This window comes from Labrus mixtus, chromosome 7 (assembly GCF_963584025.1).
Source record: "Labrus mixtus chromosome 7, fLabMix1.1, whole genome shotgun sequence".
Classification (NCBI taxonomy): domain Eukaryota; kingdom Metazoa; phylum Chordata; class Actinopteri; order Labriformes; family Labridae; genus Labrus; species Labrus mixtus.
The window spans coordinates 12,853,622-12,876,580 of NC_083618.1; the positions used below are offsets into that span (position 1 = coordinate 12,853,622).

General features: G+C 40.8%; 1 protein-coding gene across 2 annotated transcripts in view; it reads right to left on the reverse strand.

The window, feature by feature from the left end:
* Positions 1-20,285, reverse strand: part of cacna2d2a (calcium channel, voltage-dependent, alpha 2/delta subunit 2a) — a 149,291-nt gene extending 129,006 nt beyond the window's left edge. For both annotated transcript variants that reach the window (XM_061043073.1, XM_061043072.1), the window contains exons 1-2: positions 19,844-20,285; positions 14,877-14,958 (exon numbers count right to left, since the gene is read on the reverse strand). In XM_061043073.1, the coding sequence (XP_060899056.1) occupies positions 14,877-14,958; positions 19,844-19,959 (198 nt within the window). In that variant the 5' untranslated portion in view covers positions 19,960-20,285. The remainder of the gene's footprint in view (positions 1-14,876; positions 14,959-19,843) is intronic.
* Positions 20,286-22,959: the final 2,674 nt, after the last annotated feature.

Consider the following 22,959-nt stretch of genomic DNA (forward strand, 5'->3'; position numbering starts at 1 on the left):
AATACACACTGTATCAGTCTGAAATGAACTCTGCGAGGCTTTAATTGCTTTCTGCAGGAAAATAACAACAGCACATAAACCCAGTACAGTACAGCTCCTGAAACACGTGTCAGTGTGGAAGGCCGTGTCGAATCAGAAGTGAGCTTAACATTTTGAATGAGGTTTGGTAATGGACCATTAGTGCAATATCATGAGTTCACTTTCCATTTTATATTCCTAAAAATGGATTCCTATTTGTTCTCAGCGGGCTGATAGAGACACAGTGTCATTAACTTAATCACTCGAGTGATTAAGTACAAATCTATGCCACTTCCTTTATTTATGGGTTATTGGCAGTTATACGTTTAAGCAGTAGAAGAGTTTATGACCCCTTTATATAAATATGTTCCCTTTAACTCTCTGTGGTTAAGCTGAAGCTAAATGAGAGTTTTTTTGAGGAAAAAAAAGCTTAAACGGTCAAAAGATCATGAGGTTGAAACTGATTCTTAAAAGGACTTACTACTTCGGCGTACAGCTTGCTGTCTAAAGCTTGCTACGCTTTAGTGATTTGGGGCATGTAAGACTAGCTAGTTACGTGTTGCACAATCTGAGATGCAGAGCATAAAGGGTTTGTATTGGGTCATTTGATTATAGATTGGTTTGTTTTAGGCGTAACATGTATGTAGTTGTGCATCCTTTGTGTGTGGAACAAGCTCCATGGACATGTGTTGGGAACTTGCCTATTTATGCCCATGTATCTATGCATCCTCTGGAAATCAGGAACATTACCGTTCCAGTTTGTAGACCAGGTTGTAGGGGGTCTAAGCTTAAGGTGCAGTCGTTTTCTGTGTCCTTAAGATAGGAACGCAGAAAATCAAAACTTGTGTCTGAGGAAAAAAAGGATAAGCAGGCAGAAGTTTACTTTTGTAGAAATTGGAGTTTCACCTTGCACAGTGGAGGTAACCCTTATTCTAACATGAAGACACATCAACACATCAACGCTTTAAATTTCAGGAAGAAAACATGATTTGACTAATAAAAAAAAGTCAAACAAAATAAAATAAGGTATTTTTGTGGCAAATAAAGCTACATAACTGCACATTATTCTTTGATCTGAAACAGTAGATTACGTTTCCCTTTCATCTAAACTTTAAGTGTCAGTGTCTTAGCATTGTGCATGCTGGCTCACTGTCACACTGCCATGGCTTACTGAGACACTTAAATAGAACTGACTGTCCCTACTATTACAAATCAAGATGTCTGCTGTGAAAATGGGCTGTCCCAAGCCAATCCAGGACTTTATGTTCATGTTGGCTGAAAAGTTACGACTGAAAATAAAAGTTGATCTGATGAAGTTTAAAACCTGAGACAAGATAAGGGACCTTGGACAGTGGATCCCCTAAAACTTGGTTACATAAGAAACAGACTTATTTAATAGATTTGGCAATGCACCGTCAGTGTACACTGGATGGATCCTTTGATATTTTAAGTCTGAAAAGAAATGGCTGATACAGTCAGCCAATGCATTTGGAGTTGAGAGTATTTTATTAACTGCTGTTGATGAAGTCAAGAATAAACAATCCACCAAAAATGCATTAAACACCTGAGTCAACTATAGGTTTTATTTGAGCTCTGCATATTTAGCATGAGCCAAGGAAGAACCAGTTTCATTTAAATTTGAAACAGGATCCACAACAAACCTGGCAACACATCGAACTCAGGAACAAGAAACAAAAGAGGACCTAACTAACTATTATACATGCTGTGGACAGGGGATTGTCTAGAACATTTGCATTTAATAGACTGAATTGAGGTCGGTCTCACTTGAAGAGGTCTTTACTTTCTGAGTGTCCTTGTAGTTCAGTCTTTGCTTGCAGCACCTCCTTTAGGCCAGCTAGAGTTATGTAACTGAATTTCACCCATTATGTTTTCTATTGTGTGGCGCTGTCTTGACAACCACTGGTAAAACAGTAGGTGGATGAGCAGCTACAAGAAATGAGCAAAGATTATAACAGACATACGAATATTTAATATTTCTATATCCACAGATGTCGAATTTCAAGTTGAAATCCTCCATATATTAGGAGAGACTTCATTTGAAGAGCTTTCAGTCTTTCCACTTGTTTAAAGTCGTTTTTATCTAAGAGCTTTTGAGTGTGTTTGTATATGCAGACCTGTGTAAAACGAACTGCTTTTGTCAATTATGTAAACGACTTACTGCACAATACTGTAAATACGAGTGCAGAGATTCATACAGTACAGAGGTGTATTTGTAATAACAGTGGTCTATTACACAATTAAATTTAACCGTCATAGACTCATGAAGTGTATGCAGAATAAGCATTAGAAAGGACTTCCTACTATAGCACTTACAGCAGATGGGTGTGTGTGTGTGTGTGGGCACAGGTAACACAGTAGGATGAGGTCTCTCGGTGGATTGCTGAACAACCTCTAGAGGAGACAATAAGAGGCCGTCAGGGGAGGAGAGGCCACATTAATGAAATATGAATGTGTTTACTGAATAGCTGTCCTGGCAGCCTCCTGATGGCCGGGGGATTTTAAAAATACACAGAGCAGCTGATGGCTTCACCCACGCTGCAGCGACCCCAGCCATCTTCAGACTCCGTTCTAATCAGCATACAACTCATCGCAATCACAATCACCCACAGAAATTATCATCATGGCACTCTTCATCACCATTTCCATCCTCGCCACCGTTGCGTATTCATCTACATTATCGCGTTCACGGTGCAACAGAAACACGCCACCGCAGGAAATTGAAGTTGGCCAGATCAATAAATACAATATGAAATTAAATTAGCTGCCAAGATGAAGTGAAAATGTGAAAATTAGTGTTTTAGAGGCAACGCCATCCAGTCAAAACAATCAGAAAACCCAAATGCAAATATTACAGTGAAGCCACTGCCTCCTGTTATGGATTTAAAAGTGAGCTGAAATAGGTGAGGCATGTACGCTTTGATGTGTGTACCTGTGTGTGTCCCTGTGTGTGTCCCTGTGTGTGTGCATGACCATGACATCATTTCTGCAGTCTAATCAAGGAGAAAAGGAGCTGGCTATACAAGACGTCTGCAATGGAAACACAATTGACCTGCTTTAATAAGAAAAACACGATACCTGCACTTTGCACCACACTTTCACAGAGACACAGAACACCTTCCGTTCACCTGCGACGACACACAGCCTAACCACCTGCAAACAGATCCGAATGTATCACTGCTCTTTTGAAGTTTTATCTTCTCTCGGTGAAGGATGGCCATTCGGTGCGTTGCAAAACTCCATCTGTTCATTTTAATATGAATAGGGCATGTAAGTTTGGTGCTGCCAGAGCGGCAGAGATGTGAAATTGCGGATGGCGTGCAGAGTGGCCCCGACACGCAGGGTTAATTCAAACTGCCTTTGATGTCTGCCTGTGTGTGAAATGAGCTGGTGGTCCAGAGTTCACACAAACACACTCCACCAGCTCATATGTTCAAGGTCGTGCACGTGTTGGAACCACTATAGCAGGAAAAAAAACTCAAGAGACCACTTGTGCAGACCCATGGATCAAAATGCACAAGAAGAAAACTTCAGCTCTACTGTATTGAAGACACCAATGAAAGCTCAACTTTTTTTGTGCCACTGAGTCTTAAATCCATTGCTCTCCTCTGGATTTAACTGCTGAGCATCCCCAAACATTCACTCACATGCCATCCACATCCACACGACAAAGGAAGCTAAGCTGCCTGTAGGCAAAAACAGACTGCTGGCTTACACACACAGTACCTATGTAAAGAAGATACTGCTGCTGTACTGCAATAATAGTCAGAATGAAATTTTGACTCTCATGTACAAATCATGTCTTAGTGATTCTCTATAGGAAGTTACTTTGACTTGTGTTGACTTCTCTATTCCTCACAATCTTTGAAATGACACCTCACAGTCAAAAATGTCATCATAAATCAATTAAAATATCTTGTAAAATTAATGTGACCAAAACTGTGTTATTTAGTTCTACAAATACATTCTGAGGGACAGTCATTTCAATATTGATGCCCATTCAAATAATTAACAGCAATAATGGACCTCTAAGCCTAAGCTGGCAACAGAAAAACAGTAAACAAGAAATCAGTGTGGATGCCAGAAATATTAATATACAAACTCTGCACTTGGATCTCAGTTTAGTGGGCAAACTGTTGGGCTAGAAGTCCAGCCAATGACACAGAGCCAACCACTGTTTCCATGTATATAAACAACACGCTTATGTAAGCAATCATCATTGATTTATCTTTCTTGGTAGCAAAACTTTAAAACACATTTGGAGGCAACATGATTGTCTGTTATGATTAGAATACACCTTAAGTGATAATTTGATGTAGTTCAAAAAAGTAAACTGTATAATTGGCTGGGGGAAAGGGTATGTTTGTCATTATCACTCAATTTTACTGTGAAATGACAAAAACAGGAAGTTAATGTTGCTCTGTAATTCCGCTGAATATGCACAGGCTGAGGTTACTACATCCTGCTTTCACTTCCATTAATATGTAAAAAGCCTGATGTCTACACATTTTAATGGTAAAAACATGTTTTTTATATTTAAGTGGGCTGATATGTTCTTGTTTGTTTTTGTTGAACTGATAAACTCTTAAAGAGGAAAGTGATTTTATCAAATCAACAGGGACATTTTTCAACTGCTCTGTTTATTTACTCATTTATGTGTAATGTAAGGCTCCCCTATAATTTATATAAATATAAACAGTAACCTGCTCTCTGTTTGGAATTTCATTGCATTTTCCAGTTCACATCAAGCAATTTGTAAGAGGATGGTTTGAGAGTATCCATGCAAACACCAGGGCTGCAACATGGAGCTCATATCCTCAGTCCTGCCCGTGGCAAGGTTTAAAAAAAAATAAAAGTACTGTTGTGAAGGGGGGGGGGGGTCATGGTGTCTGTGAACAAATCCTGATTCCTGCTTCAACCCACATCTAACTTTTTATAAATGTTACCCAGATCCCAGTCTTTTTAAATCTTAACCACGCGCACTGTGTGGCTATAAAAACTGTGATGAATAATGTGAGTTATTACAACATGTACACTGAGTTCATGTACAGTTCAGTACGGTCTGAACATTATGTAACAAGGCATTTCCTCATAACGTGAATCAGACTTGAAATGAGACAGGAACACATTTTTCAGAACATGTACACAGTAGAAAATGGTGGTTTATAATTGTAATTTCTAAAAAAAACAGGATTGGTATACTGAATGGGTGAACTGTATGTATGTCATGCACATGCGTGAGTATAAGTGAAACGCAGCCACTGTAATGGTGGAGCACAAATCCCATCAAACAAGGAAGCACTGGGAAAAGGGCCAGAGGCAGAGATGAGAGTGAGTCCAGTACGTAGCCAAAGAAGGGGGTGGATAAATTTGTGGAATCGGGAGGGAGGGGTTGTTTTACAGATTTTGCAGTGAAATAAAACAGCAGGAACACGGCAGGAGTCACTACAGTGTGCAAAAGTTAAAAGATGTAGGTAGAGCTCCTCAAGAACCCTCTCAGATGGCAGCAGAGAGTAACTTACTGCCTACAAGATCAAGAATTAAAATGCTTTTCTGGGTATTCCACAGCGGTTCAGGCGTTTGAGAACCACCCACTGCTGAGGCAAGCCAATTAAAGTTATTCAGAACTGTGACCAATCAATCACAGGCTAGTGCAGGTGGAGGAGGCAGAGTAGAAGAGGAGGACAAAACCTCAGAGACTACAGCGCACAACCAACCTCTCTCTTTATATGCACACATAAAAAAAAAAAAATCATTTTGTTCACAATGGAAAAATAAACGTCACACCTACCACTTCACACAGAGAGAAGCACTCCCTCTGCAGTGGAATGAATAAAGCCCTTCACACCTGGAATTTTCTAGGGCATCATGCCACTCCACATTACCACGGCAACCCACTCAGGAAACTGTACCTAGCTTTTTCTCTCTGTCAAGCACAGATACTAGCAAAGACAGGTCAGGTGCTCGCTAAAACATCAAACCGAAGACGGCTGAAAATTACACAAGCATGCACACACACGCTCTGCAAACAATAGTGTGTACAGAGAGAGAGAGAGACGAGGAGAAAAGATGTGCAGCGTAGGCAAAAGAGAGCATCTTCCTCTGACAGTGCTGTAGCTTTAGCAGACCTCTAATCCTATTTTGACACATAATGCTATATTGTATTCCTTTAAACAAGTGCAAGGCCTTCTTTTCTCCCCCCAAAAATGAGCCACGAGGAGCATGAATGCATCCGCTTTTTTGTTTTCCTTGAATTCATCAAGCAACAATTAGTTACGCAAACACAGTCCCCCCTATGTGCCACAGTAAATGTCAGCGAGATTAAGATGTTCCGACCATCTCGGCTTGTTCTGTGCTGACACTTTAGGGCCTGTTTCCCCCCCCCAAGTGGGCCTTTCACAGCTCTTTCCTGCTAATTCACTGTAATGGAATCAACAAGCACATGCACAGTGATGTACCATGAGATGTTTTAAATGTGTCCAGAGAAGACGTAAAATGCCTGCAGCATGGTGCATGTAGCGCAACGTCTTTAAAGCCTGCATTGGGGTTTTTAATACAGCTTGCTTTACTCCTTTAATGAGCAGAACAATCGTAACAAGAGAGAGAGAGAAAAAAAAAACGTTTTCAGGAATGATTTAACAAATCTGTTGACATTTTCAAAATAATAGATTTCAGAGGTTAGATTTCAGATTACATAATAAACCCACTCATCCTAACATAATGAAAACGGAGCATTGTTTTGAAGAACATTAGATTAGTATATCTTCCGTTTAAATTCAAATTGAATTAGATACGATTCTGCAAGTTTTGCAAACATTCAGCACAGTAAAAACTTTTTCAACATGTTGGTTAGAATATCAGCAGTGATTACATTTACAAAATACAAATAAAAACACAAACAGAATATGGGAGGGGAGACAGGGCACCATCACTAATCTAATTTTAGTTTTTCTAAAATGTCACATTTTTATTGCACTGCTATTTCAAGTTATTCTTTCTAACACCATCCCCGGGATATCTGCATGCAGGGCTGCACGCTACAGATATATGTATTTTCATTTATATAAACACCGCCAAGCAGTGCCAGGCCATCAAGCTGGGGAGCTGAGGAATCCTTGTAACCTTCCCCGGTGTCAGAAAACCAATAAAGAGGCAGAAAAAAATGGATAGAGTGTATTTGTGTGCCCTTCTGTTCTCCTGTCAACCAAGGGGAGGCTGGCAGGCTGGGAGTAATGGTGCTGACCAGTTCTCAGACAGCAAAACGTTCAGCTTGCTACTGGTTTTATGTGCCTCTAATGTCCCACGGTTATTTTGTGGTGAGTTTTATTTTGTTTTTGTTTGGGGTAAATACACAGTAAGTGCTGGAATTGTCACACAAAAACAGAAATGTTGAGAACAAACAAAGTAAAAAGCTGTTTGCTGACAGACCATGTCCAAGCTATAATGACCCTGATGTGTAACCCTGAGGACCCCTGTCTGCTGGGACTGTCATTGAATGGGTCTGAGAGGGAAAGAAGCCAGGTTTAAAAATGGATAGTGCCACAACAACGCAGATAGAGATATAGCTTTACCAGACTGCAGTTTTTTTTTTCCTGATATATAATCACCTTAACTGAAGCCAGTAAGTAGGGGGAGCTCTAAATGTTTTGGCTTCACTTTGAAGAGCTGTAATTTCATCTATATCTTTTTTACAGTTTATGTACTAAACATCCTGAAAATGAGCTCATCATGGTTTTATACTTACTCAGTAATAGCATGATAAGTCTAATTTAATCTGTAATATATGAAGTGTGTTAGGTATACATCTTATCAGTGATGATAATCAAATGCTGCCTGTTCACGTGAGCAATAACAAAAAGTAAAAGGCTTCGAACAGCAGTGGGTCCTGACGGGAAAGACAGGGAGAAGCTGTCATCTTTTTTCTTCTTTTCAGAAAATCGAAAAAGCGACAGCAAAATGTGAAGTGGGATTTTCCTAAATCAGAATATAACATTTTCTGGAGAAGCTTGCGATTTCATACCAGCAGATTAGACTGCTCAAGGTTTGCTGCTGTTGTACAAAAGATTTTCTCAGAGCAGTCGTTTTTCTGGTTTATTCTTTTAATAAAAGACCGTAATAAGAGCAATGCAAAGTGTGTGTTGATGCTTGTTACACAATGAGTGAAGGACTCTTCAGACGAGCTGGCAGAGAGGAACCTGAAGCCAGAGCGGAAACTATCTATCTCGCCTAAATAGCTTGTGATGTTTTACACAGCCAGATAACAAGCAGTGCTGTAGTGTACTGTCCAGGCCAGGCCAGAAGATGGAGGAGAAAAAGAAGGGGGGAGAGGGTTGAGAGAGGAGGCCTCTACACTCTCTCTCTCTCTCCTTTAAAGGTAACTACTCATGGTGGGAGGAGGGACATCCAACAGTTCCTGTAAACTGTCTGCAGGCGTAAGGAGCCATCAAATCAAGAAAACAAATGGTTGTGATAAGCTGCACATCATTGTCCACTGATGGATAAGCACAGTGAGAGAGAGAGAAAGACGGAGAGAAAAAGAGGTGGAGCTGACATCAGCTTTAAAATTTGACAGGGGTGGGGGTGGTAGGGGGGGGGCTTGGTGGGGGTGGAGTGAGAGCAGGGGTGATAGTAGCGCTGGGCATTTGAGACAGATTATTGGAATTTTCTATAGTCAGCGATAGTGAGTAAATCCACCAGTGCACTTTTATATAGAGATATCTGTTTGTTGGGGCTGGCTGGCTTGGCCTTGAGTAACCTCCTTTTCTGGGAAGCAGAGGGAACATTTGGAGAAGTAGGAGACATGTGGAACTGTGTTCAGCCTGCATACAACATCTCCCTCAAGTCATAAAAAAAAACGTACCTGTGCAGATCAAATAGATCTAACAGCTTCAGCATGTTAACGAGAAAAAAGATGACTTTCTGTGTACACACACACACACACACGCACACACACACACACACACACACACACACACACACACACACACACACACACACACACACACACACACACACAGACATTAGCATGTACACACAGGCTGGAGGCACCAGACTCAAGAGGGTCTGTGTTGGACTGAGATAAACCTGCAGCCAGCATGTGGTCAGCTCTACTGCTGTAGTGTTGAACAGACATGGCAAAAGTGAAGGGAAGAGAGCAAGAAAGCAAACTTGGTCTCAATAAAAAAAGTTTGAGAAAATGTGAAACCTTGATGAATCCCACATCCATTATGTTACGCTCCTCAATTCCACTTTGCATCCACGTGCTGCTATATTGATCTGGGTGTGCATCAGTCTTGTGTTTCCAGTAATCAAGAGCAGCAAACTACATGGAGCGAGACAGACAGATCCTCACAGTGTAGCGATGTGAGGAGGAGCAGTTCAGGAGCAGTCATGTGCACCAGACTGAATTATTTATGCTGATTAGACTCTTCTTATTAAACAGAATTTGAGAGACTTCAATACATGTTGTACGCTGTTGCCATTTAACCGGCTGCCTAAACTGAAGCTGTGGAAATTGAAATGACTTTATGTGTATGTTTAGGCAAAGTATATTTACTTAAGTACTGTACTTAGGTCCAATTTTCAGGTACTTGTGCTCTATATATTATACATTTTACTCCACTACATCCCAAAAGGACTGTTGCAACAGCTACGAGTGACTGTTCGGATACAGATTTATCATAAAAAGGTCTTTGATAAGTATGTGTCGACCATTGTTAAATAGTGAGCCAGAGGTTCTCAACCTTTAATGGCTTCTGACTCCTTACTAAAGAGCATCAAATTGGAGCTTTTTGTCATGTTTAAGATGTCTATTGTTTGAATAGTTTCAACAAAAAGAGATTTTACCTTTCAACTTCTCAGATTGCTTCATTTAAATAACTCTTCAAGGCGAAAGAGGTCAAATTATACAAAGAGGGAATACAAAATGTACTCTTCTTTTCTCTTCAAAAACCCCATTAATCATCTCCTGACCCTTCAGACTAATCGTAATACCCACTGGCTGGTCCTGACTCCAAGGTTGTGACCAAGGCAATAAGTACCCCACCGTACAAAGGTTAGAAGAGGTTACAGTTTCAACAGTGACATGCCACAACTGTTAGACCCTTGTACATATTATAGGCAAAGCATCAACAATCTATAAATGCCATGTAACTATCACTACCAATACCTTTTAGCTAAGTAATAATTAATTTTACCTTAAGGCACTCTGGGATGTTTTAAGATCATTGTTGTTACTTATGACACCAGTGGCTGTGAAGTGAAGTGAACAGCCAGTCACATGATATAAACTAAAAGACTAAACTTGATCACTCTAGCTCCATATCATCGAAAATCAACACCGCTAAATGTAACAAGTTAGCAGGTCTATACATTTGGCAGGCTACAACTAACACATCTGTGAGCAAGCAAGCAAAGGGTTGCCAGCCTTCTTTCATTTAGCGTCCTGGCCTTAATCTGCTGTTAGTTCCTTGTTTGTTGCTAACACAGTCATTCGCAAACGACAAGCTATTTCATTTAACGGCCGGATTAGCTATGGGAATCTAGACGCTGATGTTGTCCAGTCAAACCAGAACTTTGTTTCGTGAGTTAGCAAGTCATGATGTGGGTGAGAGAGCGAGCAAACAATCTGTTACAAAAAACATCTAGGGTCCCTAAATGCATCAAATCACCTTCTGATTTTGACCCTGATTCTCCCAGATGTCAGCAACACCGCTATTTGGCCAGAACAGGTTCACAGGTTCAAACTTTTTGTGCATTTTGAATGTTAAATGGACATTTTTTAAAGTTAGCTCACACTGTTTCCACTGTAAAGAAGATGAGAAGAGGTGAGGCCCTCAGAATTTCTCAGCAAAACTGTCTTTTACATCAAATCAGCCCACAGCCCATCATGGGCAACTGACAAAGACAGTGGAGGTCTGATTCATTCATTCAGTAATATTACATTCTTTACACACTGGCCATAGAAATTTATGAATATATGGATGTTGTTTATAGTACCTTTCAGTACATATTACTGAACTGTGACTTTTACCAAATACTTTTAGCTTCATGGGTTTATGAGCAACTCTCCACCTGACTGTAATTGTCTTACAGCTACAGTATACATTGAACTTCTGTGTCAACCTGATGTATAAACATATATGAGATCTTATCCATCTGTGCATTTGATAAACCATCAAGTTGCTGTAATGTTAGTGTGTGGGTGCAGGCTTCATGTGTGCACATGAAGACCTATGTAAATAAGCCTGAGGATATGGAAACAATGCCAGTGTGTCCATCGCTTCCTCTCATCACTACATACTGTTACACATCAAACACACAGCACACGGGATAATGAGGAGGATAAGGTCTAAAAACAGAGTCCGTCTGCTCATGTTTGAATTTAGCAATTCTAGTTCTTCCCTTCTATCATTTCATCCATCTTAAGTAGTTTGACTCTAAATATACACACAAAACCGCCAGAACATTCATCTCAATTGTCAGGGCCATTCTTCATCCTTTTCTCTCTCTAAAACCCTCCCTCCTCCGCTCTAAAAGCCGCCCACTCTCCTTGTCTATCCGCGCTCCACACTCTTCCATTCCAAACTTCCAACTCCTCCAATACATCACTCAACCTCTACCTTCCTTTCACTCCCTCGTAAAATAAAGTGCATCTTGACCAAACGGCGGCAGAATATGTTAGAATGTGATTTTAGACACTTCAATTACTTTACATTTGCTGGGCACAGTATGCACAAACTAAAGCACATCAAAACACTCTATATCTGTGTGTTGTTTCTCAAGTCGACCAATTCAAAATGTGTTCAGCTATTTCCGTGCTGCCCTGTCTTGGCCTTTCTCTCTTTTTCACCCGCTAACTCGCTTGTCAGAAAACATAAAATCTCAACTGAGAGGAAGTGCACAGACCACATTATATTCAACTTACTTCCTTGTCTCTTCCCATGTAAGACAAACTTAAACATCATTTGCACACAATTTACTTTTTTTTTTTTTGTCTGTGAGAATAAACTACGCATGAAGAGGGAGGGTGTGCAGAGGGAAGCAATCTTGTTACCAGCCGGCATAGCCCTGGGAAGATTTCTATCAGACACACGTATAGAGAGAGGCATCCATTTAGAAAATGGCTTTTCTAGGCATGCTGCGCCATTTAGCACACCCTGTGACGACTCCTGTTTGGGGCCATGATAAATGTTCTTACACACCCGCCCAGCGCACACTGTCAGGCCAGCACAAACATGGCCACGTGGGAACCTTACACAAGTCTTAACTTGGATGGATGTAATATTTTTCTGAGGGACTGGCTTCATTGATTTTGGCCTACAGAGAAAACTTGTAGCGAACATTTGTTTAATCCACAGAACTTTTAAGCCAACTGAACGCCATGGCAACATCACATCTCAGCTGTAGGTCTTATTTAGCCAAGGATTATTCAGCTTTGGACATGCAAGTTTTACAACAAGCAGTCAAGAGAAACCATAACTAATCTTATCCCGGCATATAGTACATCCATCTCAAAATATAGCAAAGAAACATTTACACAAATAAATTGATAATCAACTGACAGGAGTTCGTCAGCAGCTCAGTTTTTAAGCAACAATGCAAACCATCCACCAGCCACAGCTTGTAGTTTGTAAGGATTTTTTTTCCTCTTGCTTTGTCTTATGTGACAGTAAAGTCAATATCTTTTGGATTTGGACTGTTGGTCACACAAAACATCCAATTTAATGGCAGCAGCCTCGACTAGGTAAAAATGTATTCACATTATCTGTTATTTAGAGACTGATGTAAACACTGGGTTACAGTAGACAATAACAGAACTGAGGAGCTTGTAAATGACAGTTGGATAAAGGAGGAAGGAGAAAAGAATGAGTACTTAATCAGATCTACAGCACGTTTAATTAAGCAGCAGATAAATGAGCAGGGGGGGACATTAGATATTACTCAGACATTAGTAAAGAACATGTAGCAATATCAAAGTGTTTAAATGCTATGCTACGTTAAAATCCCAATTATAGTCAAAATAACGGAACGTACAAGTATAAATTATTATGAAATATTCTTAGTAACATATATTAAGGTAGCCTACTCGTTGTTTAGAATGGGCTATTTCAGAATTATGTTTTTTTATACTTCTAGATTATAATTATTGATACGTGTACACTTGTTGCAGCAACTAAATGTGGAGCTGAATTGTATTGCTTTAAACTTGTTGATTCTTATCATATAATACAGCATAGCTGCAATAAGTTTTGACATAGTTATACTACTCTGAAAAGTTGCTAACCAAAGCTATTTAATCCATTGACCAAATGAACATTAGTCCTTAATGTAGTGGATCAGGTGTCCAAAGTAGATTTCAATTTATCTATTTAGATTTTCTATGTCTTCTATTTAAGATGGGGCCATCCAACAAATATAGTTTCACACTTTTGTACCCACATTCAAAGTGATAATAAACATCTCTATTGTTGAATCTAGAAAGACATAAGTAAAGTATAATTTCCTGTTATTGTTACTGTCAATGGAAAATAATTTCAATTATTTCGTTCTACAACTAGTTTAAAGGACTCTGTATAAGTCTAGTGGCTCGTTTTATATATTTTGGATGGTAACATTTGTTGGCTTACCCATTAGCAGATAGACCAAATAGTTACATTTAGACCCTTGCTGCATTATATATATTGCTTTGTTGAAATTGAATCTTTGTGTCTTTATGCAGTTAAGATATTTTCCCCCTTTAGCTCCTAAAAGCAAAAGCAAAATCATTTGTGCTACTTAGAAAATACATCATCACCCACCTTAGTGCAAGATTGCTTTTCGCAGTTTATGAAATGAGGAAATTCTCACCTTGAAACGGTGTGTAACATCACTTTAAAAGTCTACTGATCATTTCAAAATCCACATTGCTCGAGGGGAATACGAAAAAAAAACATTGCACAAACTGCGAATGGCAAATATTAATATAGTAAAAACTATCTGTTATATTTTGTCTACACTGGATGAAAGTTAAAAATCCACCTCGCTGTATCATGTAGTCTGAGTGTCTGCCTTATATCCACTGATGGTCAATAACCTTTAATCCAGCACCATTGCTGTCAACTCACTTCCTCCTCTCTGGGATCCATCAATGTCGCCACCGTACCAACAGCAATCCCACAAACCACTGTTACTGCTAGCATTCAAGCCACCACAGGCTCCACACCGGCTGGATGAATCACACTCAGCCATATAGCAATAATGAAGCGTTTATCTCAGGGTGCATTACAAACCCTGGAAGCACGGTGAACATGCGCACATGGCAGATATATGATGAAACAGTGTCAATCACACTCTGCTCACCCATCTGCTCTACCACAAGACAGACACGTGTAACATACAGCCTCATAGACAAACCCAAACAACCAACACCATGTTCTGCTGCATGTGTCTGTCTTTACAGGTTAGTATAGTGTTTCAGACTTGAAAATCCAGTGCTTTGGAAAATAAGTCAGATTTTCTTTAATTGTTGGAATCACTTTTGCTTTTTCAAATCTACCTTCACTTTGAAATATGATTTCCCAAAGGTCAATTCAGAATAATCAGGACAGAGATTAAGCTCAAGGAAATTCTTGGAAAAAGCTGATTTACACAGAAAAAGAAACAGAGTCAAATTGTTTCTGAGAATAACTAAACCTGAACATCTTTAAAATATAAACTCTTTTTTGCTCTGCTCAAATGCACCCCCCCCCCCCCCCCCCCCCAGAGAGAATATGCTGTATAACCTTGCCCAGTGAAGTCTTAATGTATTAATAATGCAGGGAAACATGGACATGTCACATGCAAGCGTGACGTCAACTTACCGATCGCATCTGCTGAGTCCCGGTGACATGCTGCAGAACCTTTTCCAGCTCCTTCTCAATGCGTCCCGCCCAGTGAATCATTCTGAAAAATAAGATGAGAAATAAGACATCATCAATCTGCATCACCTGAGCATGTCATTAGAGGAGCATTTTATTTCTCTGTTGTAGCATGCGAGTGTGTTTGTAGGACTGGGACTCCTCCTCATCTTTGTGTGTCTCTATTTAGGTTATCAAACAGTCACTCCCCCCTCCTTTTCAGGATGCCTATCTGGAAGTATCCCTCTACTACCTCTACTAACGTCAGGGTTACCCATCAGCACCTTCTCTTCCCATCATATCCTGCATATATCTGGTCAGCCCTGGCAGGACCGCCGGTGAACGTGCCTGCCTGGGCTCTGCTGGGATCAGCGGCTCTGCAATAAAACTGCTCCGGTCTGACAGAAATGCACCCTAAGCAGGGGCTGATCTCCGCTAGCCGGAGCCAAGTTTGGAATTAAGAGATCAAACAGCTCGAGCTCATCACTCCTATATATCTCAGCAAGCAACAAATGACTTAATGGATGAAGATTTTCACTGGATCATTTTAAAGCAGCAGCAGGGGCTAACCTGCCAACTTAGATACACACTGAACAATTTACCTCCATGCATATCCAACAAGAAATTCTCACTCAGAGGGGGGAAAAAAAAAAAACTTGTTATGAACGCTGATCCCTCAGCAATCAGATGAATAAATTCTGTCATGTGGTTTAGAGCCAACCACTGACTCTGTGCCAGCCTTTTCCTTTCAGCAGCCTGCAGATAGCTAATCACTAGCATCAACAGCACAACAGTCGTTTGTCTTTTAATATGACGATGGAAACAAATGTCATCTTTAAATGTCAGATTTGCTCAGAAGACAAGAGGGAAGACAGATTTATTAAATAGCACAAATCTTCCCAACAGTGACAGCACTCGCTGTATAATCACCAAGCCGGAGTCGGGCCTCATCAGGAGGGTGAAAGCAGAGCAAACACGGCAAAATGTGCGCAGGCTTACTTTATGTTTATAGGGACGATTTAAGAGAAAGCAAAGGGTGCCTCATAAAGGATCGTGAATAGCAGGAATGCTAGGAAGAGGCCGCTAACTATGAAAAGGTCACCTCGATATGAAACGAAAACAAGCTTACAGTGAGAGCAGAGCTGAGCAGGACACAGTGATACTAACAGCGAGGGACATCACCTCTGCCTCCAGCCAGGCAGACTTCTTATGCAACTTCGTCAGTCTACACACAAACAGTACTGCGTTTAAATACATATAAACAAAGCTTTGACAGAATGACAGGCAATGACAGAGTCTATGTTGCCTTAAATTCTGATTATATGTCAAAACAAAAAATAACACTGACTGTGGAGCTGGGCAGTCTTCTGTCAAGAGTCACATCATTGGCCAATCAAAACACAGCACATTTTTGTTTATGTGATTTCACATAACATTCAATCTGAATTATGGTTGAATGATATTGACTTTAACGTGGATTTGATGGTACAGAAGATAAAGGTTAATCCTTGTTAGTTCACTTAGAACTGAGGCTAAGCAGTGACTCGGTTGAGTAACTGTCTCATATGAGGATATCAATTTCACATGTGCAAATTAGTGATACGAGGAACTAGCTTGAGAATCCTTGTCTAAAATACACTTAAACATAATTATCTTGTAAGTTTGACTAGGAGTCAAACATTCGACCGTGTGATATTAATACTTTATAATCAAAAGTGACAGTTGTGGCAATGTTAATTTTGCCAATTTTGCCCATCCCAATCAAACACAATTAAGAAAACTAAATGAGTTTTAATGGATGACCACACACCATCTCCAGGTTCATTCTGCTGCAACGGTGCTCCAAGTGAACACTGAAATATCTTAATTGCATAAGATGGTCTATTGCTATAATAATAACGCTATAAGAATTATCTCAGATCATGTTTATTTTTGGACCACTTATTATATGCATACATCAACAAACACTTCTGAATAGATTAGCCTCATCACTCCTCCTTCCTTCCTGGTGTTTTGAAATCCATTCCATTCCATTGAACACATCAAAAGAATCAATACTTGAGTATGCAGAGTGATATGCAGGATGCAATGGCAGGCTGTCATCCAAGGGGCCCTCACACAACTGACCTACATCAGACAAGATCATATCGGTCTGACTGTAAAATTGAAAGGCAGAAGCACTATAGTGTATAATGTAGCATGCTGACTTGAGGTTCATGTTGGACTAAATGTAAATGAAAGGAGAAAATGTTTTATTTCTCAATTCTCCATTTAGTAACAGCAATAGAAATATCTGGGAAACTTGTTGGACTCTTCGAAACATCTGTTTTTAAGAAAGATCACAACTTTCACAACACAAAAGACATCGTCATTTTGTGCAACATGAAAGCCCACTGAAGCTCTCTGGCTCTTTGTAGTCTGATGTAGTACTAAAACTTTGCCATTTGGCGCCTGTGTTTTTTGATTTATGTCAGCAAAACATTACAGAAAAGCAGCAAATGTGATGAAATGAGTTTGGATGGCTGACCCATGTGTGCCAGCCAAACACTGTCACCTTGCTCACTCGGCTGCAATGGGCCGCATCATTCCAAGTGCAACGCTGAAATGGTGAAATATCATTAAGGGCAAAAGGTGGACTATATTCATCTGTGTGGAAATAACAAAATGTGGGGAAAATTGCTCCGAGTTTCATCTATACTAAGGTGAATGATGATATTTTACATTACTGGTGACGACTGTACAGCTGACCGTTTAGATATCAACACAGGCTTCCCCCATATTATTTAGAAATGTAAAAGTAATTTACCCCTACCCCCACACACACACTCAAACACATCCACCCACACACACACGTGTGCACATTTATACAACTGTAATGGAATAACTACATTAAAATAACAATTCAAGAATCCAGGCTTTTAGTCAGAAAAATGTACACTTGTTGTAAGACCTGCTGTCCAAAGAAACAGGAGGAAGAGGACATTCAGCTCTTTTTTTAATGAAATTATTTCTTTAGCTAGATTCTCCAACACACTCAATTTCTATCCGATGTGTGTAAGCATGCGTGTGTGTGTGTTAGGTCTATACGCCCAATGAATAGCCACAGCAGATCCCCATACGCTTCAATTAGGTTACTGTCAAATTAAGGCAAATAGCACAGTGATGTGGGTGACACAAAACCTAGTTTTAAAACCCAGGAGATGACTGAATATAATACAGACAACACATGTCACCAGACAAGGACTATTTATCTTATTTTCATCTGCTTCAACTGGGACAGCAGGCCCGCCTCAATGATAAAACATTTGATAAGACTAATATTGTCGTATTCAACTGTAGTCCAATATTATAAATCAACGTTTTAAAAAAACCCTTAGGTGTATTTGGAGGGAAACCTTTAGGGGATAACTAAACTACATTCTAAACATATCATGTTATTTTCACAAATATAAAAATGTAATTTACATTATATAATAGATATTTAAACAATACAATTTCAATGGGCATGTGAATTTTCTAGCAAAGTCATCCAAATGTAGGAAAAAAGATCAACATCACTATTATTTTTAGAGCTCAAGTGATGAAATCAGTGGTGCAGCTAATTGTCGTTTTGAGTCAATCAACAGTGAAATAAAGCTAATAACTGATTTCCCTCTGAAAGTCACCTTGGTCATCAGAAACAACAAAGCCCGACAGATTCCAAAGATGGATGCATCACGGAGCAACAATTTAGATTCTAGTCATTTGTGTGAACCTGACTGACTGACTAATCATCACCACAGGCGACACAGCATGTTCACATCAGATCACCACGTCACCATGTGCACTTCAGTGAGAAACTGTTGCACTCCGGCCTCACCGGGTTGCAACGCAATGCCCGAAAATGTGATTTTAAAAGGGTGAAATGTTCACTTAGAAAATAGATAAAACACTTTGGTCAAATTCTTGTCGATTTTGTTTTGAGCGATCTGATGAATAAAACGCCGGCTTGCATAACGTTTCAGTCTGCAGCAGTCATTCAAGGTGAAATGTTATAATGTTCACAATTTAAATGAAATTGATATTTGTATTCCAATAGAGCTCCAATATAATTCACAAGAAGCATACGCTGAAAAGACTGAAAGTTCAAAAGTAGTTTACACGGTGCTAGATGCGCACCCACTCTCGTGTTTCAGCGGTCACTCTGATTAAAGAAACACTCTGACGAGGTCGTAGGTGCGTCCACATGTCAACGATAAATGTCGAACTAAACTAGAACTTCTCGTTCTTGAGCGCTAAAAACATTTCCACGTGTCAACGTAAGGGCCACCTGCTCCCAAAAGGAGTTTTGGAGTTGGGGTGAGACACGAGGACTTCACCTGCACGTATAAAGCGCTCGCGCTCCTGCGGCACATTAATTGGTTTCCTCTGTGACTCAAAGTATCCGGTTAACATCAGACGCTGTCCTGCAGTGGGATAGAAATAATTATTTCCACGGTATCCACTGGAGTACTTTTTTTTTTAGCCTCGCTGTAGCTCAAGCTATCCATCATGAGTAATTGGGCTGTTCTCCCCCATGCAGTGACAGCAAAACAACACATCCACTGTGATCATCTATTTTATTTTTTCTCATGGATGTTCTATTAAATTATTGCTTGGTTGGCTTAGTCGCCAGAGGCACCTGTGCGTGCTCCCTGTAGCCTGTTTCCGTGTTGACGATGACAGCAGGCTCGGGGTATTAAATGCCAATGCCCACATCGAAAACAAATATATAGGCTTTGTGAGATACACAACGCAGCATCTAAGACGGAATAAGCGTCCGTGTTTTAACATCAGGAACAAAACCACCAACCAAGGTTCAAGGCGCTGCATGTGCAGGCTTGTCGGGGCCACCTGTCCTAGTTCAGCGCTCCGCACCCCGGTTTACCCCCCAAACGGTGAAGGGTACTTACGTGTAGTGCTGGGGGAAGAGGTGGGTCCCGTCTGTCGGCGTGGAGACGCACATGATAAGTACAGTTTGGATTGTGAAGAGGCAGAAAATACCGTACGACTGCGCGCAGATCGCCATTTTCCATTAAATATTCAAGAAACTGGGATAAATAAGAGAAGGACCGGAAGGACAGTCTCTCACAGCTGAGCTAAGAATAACCGAGCTCTGGAGAAAGTGTATTGGTAGGAGCTGACGGTTGGCGGAGGCTCCTATGGACACTTGAGCCGGCAGTGAAATCTCAATCAGGGACGCACAGAGGGTTGGCAGCTGAAGACACGGGGAGATGCGGATCAGGAAGATGCTCTGCCGCTGCTGCTGATGTGCCTGGGTGCCTGTTTGCGCACTCTCTGTCCTCCCTCCCTCTCCGCCGCCGCGCACATTTGCTCCTTTTCTCTCCCACTCTCTACAATGTAACAACCATACAAAGTCAAGCTGACCACCACAAGAGACATTTCCCATCCCGGTTTTTCAAGTAAAACCATTTATGTTTTTTTGGAGGTTGGACATTTGGCTTTAAAGTGACAGGAGAATTCATGCTGAATTATTCATCTGAATTATTAAAATGAAACATAACCTTTTAAAATGTTTTCCCAATTTAATGATCAACTAGCCTACTTGCACGACATTGATTACCAGGGGTATCGGGCATGGGAAACACATATCAGGGCTCAGCAAAAACCTTTATTTTTATGCACATGAGGTATATATATCTCAGGTATCAAGAACGTGGTTCATCTTATTTTGAAGGTCAAATCGCTCCACTTCCTGTGTGTATTAGGTACTTATGTGGCTCTTGACTATCTCTTAAGAAGCGGTCCTTCCTCCGTTCAAACAGTCTATTCCTGGGCGACAAACGGGGGCGCGCATCAGGCCACCTCCTTTCTCCTCATGTCCAGTCTCCATCCTCTGTCTTCCTCTGGATTAGAACAAGAGATCAAGGCTTAGTTTTGGTAATTACAAGCCTGGCTCCAGAGGATGGACTGTATCAACCACAGTGTAAACATTCAGCATCACCTTGGGGCTGCTCTCCAACTCATTTGTTCTACTTATTAGCACATCTGGTCCAGTGGATGCACATTTAAATGAAAGGAATAATATCCTATTTTTTTGTAAATACCCAGCTGTTGTTTCATGTTGTCGCCAGTTATTTAGAGGAGGGGGGTACTTAGAGTATTTGAGATGTAACTTCAAAGAAGGGACGGGCATGTCTCCTTGTTTATCATAACTGGAAGCCTCTAAATAATCATAAGGTATGTTTTAGCGGAGCATGTTTTCCTCCGGCAATAAGTCAGATGCTGTTCGTTTTAACAGTAAACACGGAGGAGAGATGCTCTGAAACCTCAGAGAAAACCTTAATTCAGCATGAAGTTACCCCCAGGGAAGGGAATATCTCTCTCCATCAGCTGTGTGTGTGTGTGTGTGTGTGTGTGTGTGTGTGTGTGTGTGTGTGTGTGTGTGTGTGTGTGTGTGTGTGTGTGTGCGCGTGTGTGTGTGTGTGTGTGCGCGCACCTGTACCTGTCTCATTTCATTCTCCTACACTGCTGTTTTTCCTCTGATCTTCCCATTTCAATTGGAGTGCACAGTAGGAGTGGGACATATTTGCACCTAAACAAAGACATTATTCAGATTGGTAGAAAAATAAAAACATGTAGATTATGTTATGTTATATTACGAGTGAGTATATGTGTCAACACACTTTCTTTCAAAATATAGAATAGAGGTCAAATGATCAGGACTTCAGGCTTTTTCTAGGTGTCACTCAGTCAAAGCCAAAGTTAAGGACTCTCTGCCCCCTCACCGCACCTGGACGACTCTTCCGTCGCACAGCTCATTTGCGAGGTGGGGGGAGAGACGGCAGCCGGTCTCGTGGCTGTGTTGTCCTTGACTCAGTCTGTCAGCAGGGGACACACAGGTGCTCTGCCACAGAAAGCCACACAGCAGTTGCCGGGGTCTCTGCGCAGCATTTCTTTCTCTTCGCTGACAAGGAAGACCGGGCTGTTTTGGTAGAAAGGACACACTGTGGAGCACAGACCTCAGCGGGGGAGGGGAAAAAAACCCACCTGATAGCAGGGATGAAAAGCTACAGTCGCACTCCTCCTGCCCGTGTACATAGATGTCACGGATCATTCAGTCAGAACAAACTGGGCTTGTTCCTCAGAAAGTGGGAGGGGGGGTAAAAATGCTTTTATTCCCATGAGCTACTAATTTTTTAGACAAGCGACTCCCTCTCATCCAAGGCTCAAAACAAATGTGAGGCGGAGAAGCAGGACGCAGTCATGTTTGATTTATTATCATTTCCTATGCGATGGCTACTCTGGAACATGAATTTACTGTAGCATACTTCCTATCAGTGATCAGAAAGATAACAGAGAGATACTGGTAGAATGATGTAGGCTGACTGACTCACAATAAACATTTCTGCTGACTCACAGCCACCCCTTAATTCCTGCCTCAATTCAAACATAACGCAAAGTTATCTCTATTTACCTGGTTCAAGGAGTCTGGAGAAAATAAAAATAAATTCTAGTTGCATTTGACATAATGCACAAATGTGTTGTGTCTAACAGAACAAGCTATCCAGGGATGGGGACAGTTTAAATGTGCAAACAGAACATCAGGAGAGTAGAGATTTCTCTAGATGGATAGGATGCCTCAGGCTGCTCTGCAATTTCTACAGCCAAGAAGACCATCTACCAATTTATGCAATCATTTCTGCTGTATTGCTTTGTCACATCGGTACCTTAAATGCAAATTCAATTCTGTCTGCATATATGTAAAAGAAGTTGTGGTGGGCCAGCCTGCAGCTTTGGATCTCATTGAACACACTGTGATGCTTACAGAGAATCCACTCTTTATTAGAGCTGATCGATCAGGCCATCTAAGAGATCCTCTCAGTGAAAAACACACAGATCAATGACCTCAAGATCAGCTGGTCCTCCAAATGGTGAGAAAAGAAGACAAGAGGGAGGGTCAACTGCACAGGGGTCTTTCTCATTGGCCATGCAGCTTCACCAGAGGCGATTGACCTGCCAATCTGTTATTGATCCAGGGAGTGAAGCAGAAGAAGACGGGCCATAT